This window comes from Mustela nigripes, chromosome 3 (assembly GCF_022355385.1).
Source record: "Mustela nigripes isolate SB6536 chromosome 3, MUSNIG.SB6536, whole genome shotgun sequence".
In the NCBI taxonomy this organism is placed as follows: Eukaryota; Metazoa; Chordata; class Mammalia; order Carnivora; family Mustelidae; genus Mustela; species Mustela nigripes.
Genome location: NC_081559.1, coordinates 134,167,456 through 134,182,636, shown reverse-complemented (window position 1 = coordinate 134,182,636; position 15,181 = coordinate 134,167,456). Strand labels below are relative to the sequence as shown.

The 15,181-nt window shown below is 34.8% G+C and overlaps 1 protein-coding gene across 1 annotated transcript in view; it reads right to left on the bottom strand.

Moving 5' to 3' along the window:
• LOC132014557 (uncharacterized protein C8orf34-like) overlaps positions 1-14,773 on the bottom strand; it is an 80,766-nt gene extending 65,993 nt beyond the window's left edge. The window contains exons 1-2 of the mRNA XM_059395514.1: positions 14,602-14,773; positions 6,993-7,069 (exon numbers count right to left, since the gene is read on the bottom strand). Of these exons, the coding sequence (XP_059251497.1) occupies positions 6,993-7,040 (48 nt within the window). The 5' untranslated portion in view covers positions 7,041-7,069; positions 14,602-14,773. The remainder of the gene's footprint in view (positions 1-6,992; positions 7,070-14,601) is intronic.
• Positions 14,774-15,181: the final 408 nt, after the last annotated feature.

The window sequence follows — 15,181 nt, the reverse complement described above, 5'->3', positions numbered from 1 at the left end:
TTCCGGTGATCAAGACCACATCAGGCTCCCTGCTCAGCAGGAAGCCTGCTTCTCCCTCTCCTACTCCCCCTGCTTGTGTTTGCCTTCTCCCTGAGTCTCTCTCTGTCAAATAAAATCTTAAAAAAAAAAATAAAATTGCACATTGAATGTGATATTAATTTTGGTATTTTATTAACATTTGAAATCTCTTTATAAATCTGTGATGCTTGGAAAAGAAGCAAAAAGAGTTTATTGTCTTAAAAAGGGATGGTGATCCAATCTGACCCAAAAGTCAAGATCCTTTCAAACATAATTTCTAAAACAATTTTTTCCTTAATTGTCTTTTAATACATATCATGTTAGGTCAACTTAATAGCAGGAATATACCATATTTTTTTCAGTTTGAGTCAGCACATTCCTGAGACGCAGACTTTATGTGTGACTGCTTCTTATATAATAGGCAAAAAATGACCTTGGTCAGATCACTGTGGTTCAGAGGGAAAGGAAGCTCACAAGCTTAAGTTTCTTTAGGAAAGCTTAGCTTCTAATCATTTTTATGGAAATCTGCATTGGTCCCTTAGCTGAAGGAGAAGATGAACACATGAAAGAAAACCTTTCGTGAGGATCTTAATGTTTTTTCATCACCACTTAGTGACTGAATATTAATTTCATGTACTTCACACAAAACAGGCCATTCTAGCACATACCCAGCATAGTTCCTAATCAGAGTATACACAGGGGTTTTACCTCACTATACAAACATAACCTATATTGTTTTTTTCCTCTTCAGTCTATCTATATACCAATCAAATGAAATTTCTAGTAGCTGGCAACCATTTTAATAAAGAATTGGCAATAACTTCAAAATACTAAAAATGTCAGAAATGTATCTTCTCTTTTGCCCACTATGTTTATATGAATGAGAGGCCTGATCATGAATTGGGAATCTCAGGACATTAATAGCATGCTTTCCTATGTCTTTTGGGGTATTATATGTTTAGAAATCAACTTGTTCTACGTAGATGCACACTAGGGCACTCTTCCTTCCAACTACCTTAAAAATGAAAATGCAGAATTTAACTGATCCTAATAATTTCCTAATTTTACTAACAGGGAAACAGTGAAATTATGTAAAGAGACTGATTAATGACAAAAGTTACAATGTTTTCACATGTCTCATGTCATAATTTTATCCTTTTAAGCCATTTTTCTCCGATGCAAATGTGACATTTAGAAGTTACATTTTAAAAATTCATAGAAGTTTTAAAAAAATAATATTTGCATAGGTTTGGGCAAATATTTCCATCCTCAATGTGTTAGAAATCAACAGACCTGAAATGTCAAAAGGAAAAGTCTTACAAATTTCAAAACTTGGTCAGATAAATTTCCTACTATAGTACTTAAATGGAAACAGTTTTATTGGTGTCCTAGATCTGTGAGTTATAAAAGCCAAGCAAAATTCCACAGGCTAGAAGGAATAAGAAATGGTAAAAAACCTTTAGGGTTGAGCAAAATGTGCACTAATTGCTGTTCTGTAGCAGACCATTCATTGCTACAATTAGCGGCCGGCCATTTGTCAACATCATCTTTCAAGAGATGATTTCCACTCCAATTCATTACTTCTATTTGGTGAGGTGATAAGGAACATCAGTCTCTTTTCTTTTTTACTTTGCAAAGTACAAGTTGAGATGTGTTTCATCTTAATTCCATAAATGCCAGTTGGTGTCTATTTTTTCCACCCTGGGCACATAATGCAAAAAAAAAAAACTGTAACATGTTCATTAGCAAATTCATTCAACATTGCTTCCATTGACCAGATCTTTAAATCAGTTTCCAGAGAAATATAAACCTTCCAAACTCTGTGTAACAATATTTATTTATCATGAAACAATACTTGGGTATGAAAAAGAATTTAGAGGCTGTTTTACTGGAAAGATGTAAGACATCAAATTGAGAGAAGGATCAAAAGACAAAATTTCCAAGAGGAAGCTTGTGTGTAAGGTGGAATAAGACTAGTAAGAAACAAGATAGGCACCTGAGTGGGTCAGACTTGTTAAGTGTCTGCCTTCAGCTCAGGTCATGATTTCAGGGTCCTGGAATCAAGCCCTCCATTGGGCTCCCCGTTCAGCGGGAAACCTACTTCTCCCTCTCCCACTCCTCCTGCTTGCGTTCCCTCTCACGCACTTGCATGCTCTCTCTCTCTCTCTCTCTCTCTCTCATTCTGTTAAATAAATAAAAAAAAATCTTTGCGTGCCTGGGTGGCTCAGTGGGTTAAAGCCTCTGCCTTCTGCTCAGGTCATGATCCCAGGGTCCTGGGATGCAGCCTCACATCAGGCTCTCTGCTCAGCAGGGAGCCTACTTCCCCCTCTCTCTGCCTGCTTCTCTGCCTACTTGTGATCTCTGTCTGTCAAATGAATAAATAAAGTCTTAAAAAAAAAAGTAAACTAGAAAGTAGAAGTATCAAAATTCATAAAGAAATGGTCTAGGGGTGCCTGGATGGCTCAGTGGGTTACGCCGCTGCCTTCAGCTCAGGTCATGATCTCAGAGTCCTGGGATCGAGTCCTGCATCGGGCTCTCTGCTCAGCAGAGAGCCTGCTTCCCTCTCTCTCTGCCTACCTCTCCATCTACTTATGATTTCTCTCTGTCAAATAAATAAATAAAATATTTTTAGGGCGCCTGGGTGGCTCAGTGGGTTAAGCCGCTGCCTTCGGCTCAGGTCATGATCTCAGGGTCCTGGGATCGAGTCCCGCATCGGGCTCTCTGCTCAGCGGGGAGCCTGCTTCCCTCTCTCTCTCTCTCTCTGCCTGCCTCTCCATCTACTTGTGATTTCTCTCTGTCAAATAAATAAATAAAATCTTTAAATAAAAAAAAAAAAAAAAAGAAATGGTCTAAAGGTCCACTAAATGTTGTTACCTGTAGTTTTTACCTGGAAGTCGATGGTTACAACTCTTTTTATGCTTGTTGTTAAGTCAACTTGATAATTTTGTACTTTTATATCTTTTAAATGTATAAATGTCTTTTTTTTTTTTTCTTGGCATGGCTTATAAGAGAAGAAATAAAGATCTTGGAAGGAAGAAATTGGATAAAAGAAATGACTCTTCAAGGAGACACATGCTATTTGGCTTGAAAATAGTGTGTAGATTCATAGAGTGGAGATAAAAAAAGGCATTTGTGCAACCCATATATTGTGAAAATCATGGGATTTCAGCAGATTACAAAATTTCCCTTAAATCTCAGCAATCAGTGCTCCCTGTGTGTAGTGGAATTCTTTTTTTAACATCATTCCTAAGGGCACTTAGGATTGGTTAAAAGAAGATTCCACACTACTAATTAACGATCAGACCAGGAATAGAAATACAGGTGGAACTCTTTCCTGATGTACATACTTCATTAGCAGAATAATTTTTTTTAAGTTAACAAAAACTACTTCACCTAATTTTTTCCATCAAAAAGAAATTCATTTAGGAACAATGTCCTTCCTATCAAAACTCTTTTCCAAATTTGTACATTAGTTGCCTGTGTTATTGGAAGTATGCAAGTAAATGTTTCTTTATCTTATGTCTCTTCCAATTACAGTTGTTATCAAAAGAGAATAGTATTTATATCTAACCCATATCTACTCTTTTTTAACTTCATATTCATAGAATATCGGGAAAATGTGGCGTGTGTGGGAAATTTCAACATCAGACAATCAAGTCTCTACCTTATTACTTGTGAGTGAAAGTAGAAAGAATTAGTGAAGGAGAGAGAGAGAAAGAGAGGCCATCCACTTGTCCCTATATCACCAAACAAAACTTTTTATATAATAATCAACAAAGCACAATATTATGCATGCTTAAAAGTAATCAAAGTTTACCTCTAATCCTGAAAATTCCAGGATCCCCTGAGTTTCACTTTGAATTGTTCATCAGAGGAATTTTTCCAAGCTGTGTTATTTATTATCCTTTTCCCTTTCCTTCCTCCTAATTTTAAGATCCCCCTTCTTCTCATGCTGCATTGGTTTCTCAGACTCCTTCAAAATTAAGGACCCAAGCAAGACTAGTCTTTTATGTTCCAAACTTATTGATCCTTTCCTCTCATAAAAAATTAGCTATTGTAGATGAATGGATAAGGAAGATGTGGTACACACACACACACACACACACAAACACACAAGAATATTACTCAGTCATCAAAAAAATGAAATCTTACCATTTGTAATGACATGGATGGAACTAGAGAGCATTATACTAAGTGAAATAAGTCCATCAGAAAGACCATTATCATATGATCTCAATCATTAATTTAAGAATCAAAGGAATTTAAGAAATAAAGCAGAAGATCATAGGGGAAGGGAGGAAAAAATAAAAATAAGACTAAATCAGAAAGGAAGACAAACCATAAGAGACTCTACTCTAGGAAGCAAACTGAGGGCTGCTGGAGGGGAGGGAGTGGTGGGAATGGGGTAACTGGGTGATGGTCATTAAGGAGAGCGTGTGATGAAATAAGCACTGGGTGTTACACACAACTCATGAATCACTGAACTCCCTCTGAACCTAATAATACACTATATGTTAATTAAAATTTAAATAAAATAATTTTAAAAAATTACCTGTCACAATCCAGTACCTTAAACTTCTCCTTTTTCATTATCTACTTAATCTAATGAATAATTTTATCTTTGACATTGGCTACTAATAATGGCCTAATTTTTAATTTTTCTATATTACTATTACTTTATTTCTATTTTTCTATATTTCAAAAAATGGCTTGTTTATTTGGGGGAAGATAAAAATGTAAATCTTAATGTTCCCTTTACCTCATTCAAATAGTCACAAAATATTCACAAAACATTTTAAACACGAATTAAGCCACTGGGGAAAACAGTTTTCAAGAGTCTGTTACCTACTTATTAATATCCAATACCCAACTAGGAAAGTTAGCAAATAAGACAGCATGTGTTGAAACTGCTCTAGATGGATTTCAACATTTGTGGCATGTTTATATTTTTACAGGATGTGACTCAAAATTTGCTTTGAAGTATTTTGCATTTCTTATGGTAATAAAGAAAAAAGTTCTGTTTTCTTCCATTTCTCCATTAATATTTAGATAAGGCCACAATTTTCTCTTTGATTTACCAAAAATACAATCCTAAAAAATATTATTTAGGGAATTAACATCTAAAATATCACCTGACTCTTTTTTTAATCCATGTTTTCTTTATGACAAAAGCAGCTGTTGTGTAGAAATTATGTTCAGGGTCCTGATAATAATTTATTTCTCCATGTATCATTTATATTCTGCATGCTTCCAAAAAGAATTAAATAGTTATTTTGACATTAAGTAGAATTGTAGAATTTTTAAGAACCCCAAATCTACTGAATGATAAGTGAAAACAAGTAAAATTGGCTTAGAACAAATTTTTGCTTTAGAAGCACTATGTGAGCACTGAAAAAAGTAAGTAAAAGTCTCTTACAATCAGCTTGAAATCACTAAGAAGTTTTATTTCCCTCTTTGGCTTGTTATGTGTTATTAAGCAAGTCAAATACTATGGGCAGGATCTATCTTGATTTTAGAAAGTGATTAGGAAAAGAATCTGGTAGGATTCTTTTACATATGAGGGAGATACACAAACTTTGGTGAAATTCACAGAGGAATAAAAAAAAAAGGTTGGAAAAAGTAATGAATGAAACATTGTCACAACCTGAATGATGACATGCTTTTATCATCATGAGATTATCAAAACATACTGAATTTTACAAATGTCAGAAAGTTTCTTTAAAAAAGTTAAGAAAATCCCAAATTATAATCCAAAAATAATATTTGATCAAGTGCATACCCCATGACACTCTCTGATGTGGGAATGTTATCCGGAACCTTGGGCTTGGTTGAGGCAGAACCCACACTTTGCAAGGGAACTTGGCAAACAAAAATATGCTCAGAGAAAGTATCAAACATACTGAAGTCTTCGAAAAATGACACAATGTCAGAATTTGATGAAAGAACAGATTCTGTTTGGGCTGAACAAAAGTCTCAGATGAGAGATGCTAACAGCTTTTAATATCTGAAGATCACTTACAAGGAAGGAGAGAGGCCTCAGAAGAAAGAAATCCTGATACTTGGATCTCAGACTTTTGCCTCCAGAACTGTGTGAAATAAATTTCTATTATATAAACCACCCAATCTACAATGCTTTGTTACAGCAGGTCTAGCAAGCTAACACAGGTGATGCAGGATTGCCTAGTCATTTTCATAGCAACTCAAAACCTTTTATAAACTTTACACTCTGTATACCCATGTTGATTTTATTTTTTGTGTTTATTCTTTTAACTTTAAATTTCATTGAAAATCTTAACCCAATGGTTTTTTTCTCAATATACTCCACTGAAGAGATCTAGTTTAACAAAAATATCACAAGGGCTTCACAACCAATAACAGCAAGCTTAAGTCATGTGTAAACTTTCAGGATATGCAAAATATTTAATTTTTATCAAGATGTGTATAGTTAATGAAGTTTAGGATGACAGCTCATAATCTTTCTGAATATTCATGTACACAAGCCAGCCATTAACCAAGTTAATCATAGCAGAGCGTATCTTTTTCTAACTCATTCAAATCATCTGCCCCTGGAGCCTCTGGATGGCTCAGTCGGTTAAGCGTCTGCCTTCAACTCACTTCATGATCCCAGGGTCCTAGGATGGAGTCCTGCATCTGGCTCCTTGCTTAGGGGAGTCAGCGTCTCCCTCTGCCCCTCTCCCTGTTCCTGCTCTCTCTCACTCTCTCTTGGTCTGAAATAAGTAAAATCTTTAAAAAAAAAATTCTTCTGCCCCAATTGCTGATAAAGCTTAGTCCCGCCTTGCACTATAGCTGTTAACAAGCTAGTCACCTACTAATATAAGCACTCAGCATGGACTCACATTTGAAAATATTTTTTAATTTAAAGAATATATTTCCTATTCCTTTTAGATTTTCCTATTGGTAATATACCTTAGTTTAAGGAATTGAGAAAAAAGTAAGCAAATGAATGTACTTACATGTCTTGCTAATTTAGATGCTTTCTCAAATTCTTCACCCTCTTCCATTAGTGCTTCTTCAGTCCCAGGTAAAGAATCTATTTTTACAAAAAGAATGAATAATTGTTGTCACATATTGCTTACTGACTCTGTGATATTATGAGAAGGATATGAAAGTGGCCAAATTGGCACTTGAAAATCTTAGTGTTTTTGAGTTAAAACAAACAGTAGAATGCTGTTTATTTAATTTAAAGACAACATATGAAAATGTTAATTACTTCTAATTGAGAAGGACACGATGAAACAAAAAATGTATGACAGCTGCTGTTATGTTAGTCAGAGCAAGCCTGCTTTCAGTGTATGATTTAGCTTACTGTTGGAACTTTTATTGATGTCCATTTTCTGGCTTATAATTTTATGTTTATTTTATCTCTCAACTGTCTCTCTCTCTCTCTTTCTTTCTTTCTTAATTCCTTCCTTCCTTTCTTCCCTTCTTTTTTTTTTCTGGCTACACAATTTAAGCACCAGTTTGTGTTCTCTCTATTAAATGGGGTGGCAAATTCTGAAAAGTTTGGGGAAAGATACATCCCATGAAATGATAGTGGGCTTTTCCATTTTAAGTATCAAGTGAGAAGTCATGATTAGTTAGCATGACTAGATTTGAGGAGTGGGTGAGTATTGACTTTCTAATACGTGAATAAAATGATGGCAGCCCTTTCCATATGTCTACTGAATTATGTTAATTATAACAACAAGGATTTCTAAGGGTTATAATAATTCTGCAATAAGGATAGATATATGGAACATTAGAAAAAGTCTGTGTTTTAATAACTTTCTATTCAAATTTCAAAATTGAGTTTCAAAAATCAGTTAAGAGGAAAGTATTTTAAACTACTGGAAACTTTTAAAATTTATTTCTTTATATTTATTAATATTTGAAAGAGCCATATGAATCCTTCAAGAAGACTTTCCTTCAGATTCACATACATATGGAGACAGATTTTTTCCACTGCATAAAAATGTGCACTCTGGGAAGAAAATCAAAGCATTAAATCCTTCAAAAGCTTAATGGTCACCTAAGACCGGAGAGACAGTGGAACGCTTAGTGCAAATCTATAATCATAGCTTTTGAACCATGGAGCTCTGTCTCTAATAATTCAGAGTTTTACATTCAAGAAAAAAAATTACTAAATCCAAGGGCACATAGTTTATCTAGATGTAAATGTAGATTTTTTTTTTTAGAACACAGAATTCTTTCCAACATAAAGCTAACATTTTTAGTTTAAAAAAAAACTTTAAAAAAACCTAAAACACTAAAAAAAAGTGTTTTTTTTTTTAAATCTACATCTCAAGAAAGTATGTTCTTTGGGACATGGATACTTTCTTGAGATGTAGATAAATTTTACAATGTTACCTACCACCCTTCCAAACAGAATAATGACATCCAAAAGCAGCAAATTTTTGTTGATAAAATCAGGATAGATGATGAGAATTGTACCAGGATCAAAAATATTAAGTCATTTATGAAGAGTACTTAAACCCCTACCTACCAACACCCAGTTGTAAGGGTGACAATACGGCGATTCTTTAAATTAGAGTATATAAATTAGCATAATTTAAGTCCAGTAAGGCTGAATTATATTCTCTATAACTGTGAGGAAATATTAGTTTAATTTTAGTATTCACTCACAATCTTTTGTTTCACTTATGTATTAAAACTATTAAGTAGAATATTTACTTAATAAATAATATTAAAATGTTCTACTCTACATTACAAAGCAAATGACATATACAGAAAAACAAAATCAACCCTCTTGTGGATTTGTTGATTTTTTAAGTTAGAAATACTTACTATTCTCATGTTTTTCTCAATAAGTTAATGATTTTATTTATTTTTAAAGATTTTATTGACTTCTTTGAGAGAAACAAGTAGGGAGAGAGGAAGAGGCAGAGGGAGAGTTTGAGGCAGGTTCCCGGATGATCAGGAAGCTCTAAGCAGGGCTCTATCCCAGGACCTGAGCTGGTCATATGCTTGCTTAAAGGACTGAGCCACCCAGGCATCCCCAGTTGATGATTTTTAAAGAATACTGTCATTCTGCTTGGTTTTTCTTTTTCAATAGATTTTATTTATTTGTTTGAGAAAGACTAAGGGAGAAAGAGCACTTGGGGGGGGGTGCTGGGGCAGAAGGAGAGGGAGATGCAGACTCCTCGCTGAGCACCTAGCAGACTCTAGCACCTAGCAGACTCAAATCCCAGTACTTGATCCCAGGACCCAGAGACCATGACTGGTGCTGAAGTCAGATGCTTAAATGACTGAGCCACCTAGGCACCCCTGTCATGCTTGATTTTTAATGCATGTATGTACTAATTAATTCATCACCCACTTATTTTGTATTTGTATATTCATTTAATAATAAATAAATACCATATGCCAGGCATTTAACTTGGTGTTTTCAAAACAATTTGAGCAAGATAATTTTCTATGACTCTTTCTCTTTTGGAATATACTTGAACACCTTTACAGTATTAATTTTTTAAGAAAAATGAACATTTTTATAAAAGGAAGGTAGTGGTGACATTTTATGGTTTTACATTCTATTCTATTCTATTCTATTCTTATTTTGGTTGAATTCTTCTTGGCTATTGATGCCATCCAGTGAGGTCCATTCAATTTAATGTAGAAAGATAATGGTGAAGTACTACCAGAATATTTGCAAAGTTACATATTCATACTAAAAGCTGTTAAATTGAAAGAACCCTTCTAAATAGTCCAAATCTAGGCCAGAATATCAATCTAATATACCTGTAGGGACAATAGATATCATGAAAATAAAATCTTAGTGTTTAATGCTTGGAAGAGTACATTGCATTTTTTAAGAATTCTGAATGCATTGCTTATTAACCATAATTGTTGGAGGCATATGTGTGAACTATTTTGCTCTATTTCAGAACAATTTCTTTATAAAAGTATACTTACCATACTTATATAAAGTATAAATGATTTTCAAAATACAAGCAAATCTTGTATTTTAAATTATAATTCTTTGAGCTTTTTTTTTTTTTTAAAGATTTTATTTATTTATTTGACAGACAGAGATCACAAGTAGGCAGAGAAGCAGGCAGAGAGAGAAGAGGAAGCATGTTCTCTGCAGAGCAGAGAGCCCAATGCAGGGCTCGATCCCAGGACCCTGGGATCATGACCTGAGCCGAAGGCAGAGGCCTTAACCCACTGAGTCACCCAGACGCCCAGCTTTTTTCAATCACATAGAGGGGGAAATAAGTATCTAAATTTCTCAAATATTAGAATTTATCTTTTCTTTTCACTTTAGAGAACAAGAAACCAAAACACAGAAAAACAAAGTAATTTTGTCAAAATCTAACTATCTGGCAGCACTGGGCTGAGAAACTTAGCCAACGCAATTGATTGGGCATCCTCAGGTAAGAACTTAGAAATGTGTAGAGTTTATCATAATGTTTAGCTCTATCCAACTTGTTTCTCTCATTAGTTTTACCTTTGCTGTTTATGTCACAACAGATTTTTTTTATGCAGAAAGTTATACCTATTTGTAGAAATATGTATGTTTATGGAGCCAAGCTCAATGTGGATGCACAGTTGAGTTAAAATTAACATCAGCAAATTTGGATAATACCAAAAATATTTAATTACTGAATCTAGTGATCTAAACTAAGTAGAAAAGAGTGTACTGAATCAGAAACTTAAATTTTGTAATTTGCTGATTAGGTTTACTAAAATTTGAATGCGAGGAATTCAGGATATAAGCAGTTCAAGAAAGGAGCCTAATGAATATCCCCCCCAATGGATGCAATTAAGTATAATCAGTGTATTAAGTATAATTTGTGATGATGCACTGTTAAATTTTCCAAAATATTTAAATCCTTACAATATTCAGTTATTATGCAAATGTGATTGCTGAAGGATATATATCTTCTTGGTGGATTAGTGGATTCCTGTGGTTTTGATAAAATTAAAAAACACTAATGGGCCAATAATGAAATAATATCTGCTTTTTGTCTAGTTTTATACCAGGCATGGTGCAGAAAACAAGAAAACCTCAAGAAGCATATAATCCAATTGAGCAAGAACAACACACAAGAAGTAATTCAAAAACTATTAAGGGAAAAAGAAGAGGAAAACACTGATGTGGGCTGGACACCAGGTACAATTGATGTGATCTTAGAGCACAGGATCTGAATAGACAGAGGGGAGGAGAAAGAATTCACTATGAATCAGAGAAGAATGGCTTAAGTAAAGGTACACATGCAAGACTATCCGTGAAAAGAAGCCAGTCTGATTCCAAACCTAGAGTGTCAAGGAATGGCCAACCCGGGTCCTCCATGTCACTAGTGCCACATGGTTCAACTTTCATTGTCAATGTTAAAGGTCTGCCATGGGTGTGTACCATCTCATTCGTACTACAAGAGACTTGAGTATAAAGAAACTGTTATCATTTCTTGTCTTGTGCTACACTATCATTAGTTCATGTTCCCACAACATTTCCTTTTGTTTTAAGATTTTATTTATTTATTTGAGAGAGAGAGAGAGAGAGAGAGACAGAGATAGTGACAGAAATAGCAAGACAGAGCACATGCTGGGAGGAGAGGAACAAGTAGACTCCCTAATGAGTGGGAATCCTGACACAGGGTTTGATCCTAGGACCCAGAAATCATGACCTGAGCAGAAGGCAGACACTTAACTGACTGAGCCACCCAGGTGCCCCAACACTTTGTTTTTTAATGTTTAATGTTAATATTTGACATGTAAGAAAAGTATAAATAGTTGACCCTCGAGCAACACAAGTTTCAACTGCACGGGTCCTCTTACACATGGATTTCTTTCTATAAACACAGTGCAGTATTATAAATGTATTTTCCTTATGGTTTTCTTAGAAACATTTTCTTTTCTCAAGCTTACTTTACTGTAAGAATAGAGTATATAACATATATAAAATATGTTATATATTATATATATATATATAAATCAACTATTTATATTATTGGTAAGACTTCTGGTCAACAGTAGGCTTTTAGCAGTTCAGTTTTTGGTGAGTCAAAAGTTATACTCGGATTTGAAACTATGCAGGCATTTTTCATAAACCCTATATATATCCTATACAAGGACTTTCAACACAGGACCAACCCCTATGTTGGTCAAGGGTCTATGTATATATATATATACATATATATATATATACATATATATATACAATATATTATATACATCTATACAAAGCATAATGATGAACATCCTTAAACTCTAACTTAAGAATTAAGTCATTTCCAATAACCTGCATATACCTGCGAGCACCTTTCTTATCCCATGTCCTTGCTTCCCCCACCCCTTAGGAAAACCACCATTTTGAGTCTTTCATTCCTTTCTTTAAATATAGTTTTATCACTTACGTATATTTTCCTAAAGAATATATTAGTTACATTTGCTAGTTTTGAGTTTTATAAAAACGGTGTTCTATGACTTACTTTTGTTTAATCAATATTATGCTTTTAAGATTCATCCAGTTGGGAGCTGCAACTCGCTCATATCAGATTGGGAGACTCACTGACATTTTCAGATCAGTTGCTTTAAATTAGCCACAGTGGTAGTATTTACATCATGGGAAGCATTAATCTTTACAAATCAGGTCTTTTGTGTTCAAAGAAAGAGTTGTTAACATTTGCCAGCACACCTCTGATTTCATTCATCCTCTGTGTGTATTTGGAATGCAGTTTTCTACAATGGGACAATTCCACAATGTATCCATTTTCCTGTCCGCCTGCTTGTCAACAAAGGTTATTCACATTTCATGGTACCTGAGACTTGTTTCTCTAAGATGTTCCCCCAGAAGTAGAGTTTCTGAGCTTTAGATTATGTGAATATCCAAGATTTTAAAATAATGGAAAACTGTTTACAAAATTGTTTATGCCCCACCTAGAGTGTATGAATTTCTTCTCTTCCCTGTCTTCACCAGGACTTACTTTTGCCAGATTTCCTAATTAATACCGAAACAAGGGTAGTAAAACAGCATCTCTCTATGGTCTTCCTTTGCTTTTCTTTGATTACTAAAGTAGTCAAGCATTTTTCATATGTTCATTTGTCATTTGTGTTTCCTTTTCTGTGAAATATCTGTTCATATCTGTTATTTATTTTTCTATTGTTTGTTGATCTTTATTAAATTATATATTGATTATGTATTCTAAATATTAATCTTTAATCAGTAACAAATATATTGCAAATGTATTTTGCTATTTTGTGGCTGATTGATTCACCTATTCTTTTTATCTTTTGATGAACAGGAGTTTTTAACATTCTATAGTTGACTTAATTTTTTGGTTATGTTTTAGGATTTTTTTTTTTTACTTTTTTAATAAGTCCTCCTCTATCCAAATGAAGGAAAATATTTTTCCATAGCTTCTTTTCTAATTATCCCAACTGGATGTACTGATTGCATATGGCCAGAACGCTCAATGATGAAACAGTAATAAATCTTAGATGTCATTGTCATGGCATTATATGTACTTTTTTATTTACATAGGAAACATTCCGAAGTGCCCTGACATTAATGTAATGTATGGGTTTTTTTAAAGATTTTATTTATTTATGAGAGAGAGAGAGAAAGAGAGAGAGAGAGAGTATGAGCAGGGAAAGGCGAGCAAGAGGGAGAAGCAGACTCCGCACTGAGCAGGAAGCCCTACATGGGGCTTGATCTTGGGACTGCAGGATCATGAGCTGATCCAAAGGCAGATGCTTAACCCACTGAGACACCCAGGTGCTCCTTAAATATGCTGTGTTAAGGGTTTTGAATTGTGTCCTACAGAAAACAGGATAAAAGAAGCAGCTTTATTTTTAGAAAGATAATAAACTAAAAAGATTAGATAGTACACGGAATACCTATTTACAGGCTTGTTCCAGTAGGCAGAGAAAAAGGACAAAAGCACAGAGGTGGTGTCAGGGAAAATGAAGAGGAGAGGAAATTCACTGCCACGATTTGATACCAATTTAATGTAGGGCTGAGAAAGAGGAAGGAAAATCAAATATGGTGTTGACATTTCTGCTGAAAGTCGAGGGGATCTATAATGTGAAAATGGGAGTAGGCAATGTAAGTTACCAAAACAAGTTGCAAGTAGTGACAAAATTTGGGGAGGAGCCAAAATATAGTTGACCTGTTTCTACCTAAATCGAGCAAAGTCATTACGAGGCTGCACCTGAGAATCCATACGTCTTGCTTCCTTTTCTCCTTTGTCCTTAACCTTCTGACACACAGCCCAAGGGAGAGGTGGATATATGACTAACTGTTACCATGACCTGGAGCAGGGCAAGATGTTTGGTTTCATTTTGTTTTTCTTTCTTTCTTTCTTTCTTTCTTTCTTTTAGTTTATTTATTTGACAGACAGAGACCACAAGTAGGCAGAGAAGCAGGCAGAGAGAGAGAGGAAGGGAAGCAGGCTCCCTGCTGAGCAGAGAGCCTGATTCGAGGCTTGATCCCAGGACCCTGGGATCATGACCTGAGCCGAAGGCAGAGGCTTTAACCCACTGAGTCACCCAGGCGCCCCTCTTTCTTTTTTAATCTTCAGATGCCATTCAAATATAGTAAATATTGTTGGATTTAAAACTTACCCAAAGAATCTGGGACTATTTCATCTGGAGAATGCAGTGCTTGTGATGTCTCCTCTGTCCTTTCTGCCAGGTTGTCTCCTTGAAGCCTACATAATTAAAAATGGTCATTGAAACCTTGAATAATGTGGAATTGTGAAACATGAACTATATACTACTGGGGATGTGACTATGAACTTTTACTTAAAATCAGACATCCTTCTTCAAAGGAGAAATAAAGGTTTACGAAAGCCTTTGTCATAGAGTGTTTTTGTTTTTCTAGCCTTTAAGGAAACAAGTCTTTCCTCATCTTCTTTTTATACACCTGGGAATATTAAGTCAGGCAGAATCTGTTTTTCTTCTTAGCCTCACTAGAGGAAGGTTTATAAGCAAAGGTTTTCATTAAAACTGTAATGGGGAAGTGAGTGGAAGAAAAGCAGAAGTCTAACACAGCGGGCTCTCCTTACTTCTGGATCCCATAGCATGAGAGGGCTACCATGGTTACATAGAGGTTTATTAAACACAGTTCTCCAACCAAACTTGAGCTTAAAGGCCTACAGGACAAGGTAAGTCTCAACAATGGAAGTTAAGATTCCTAATCTAT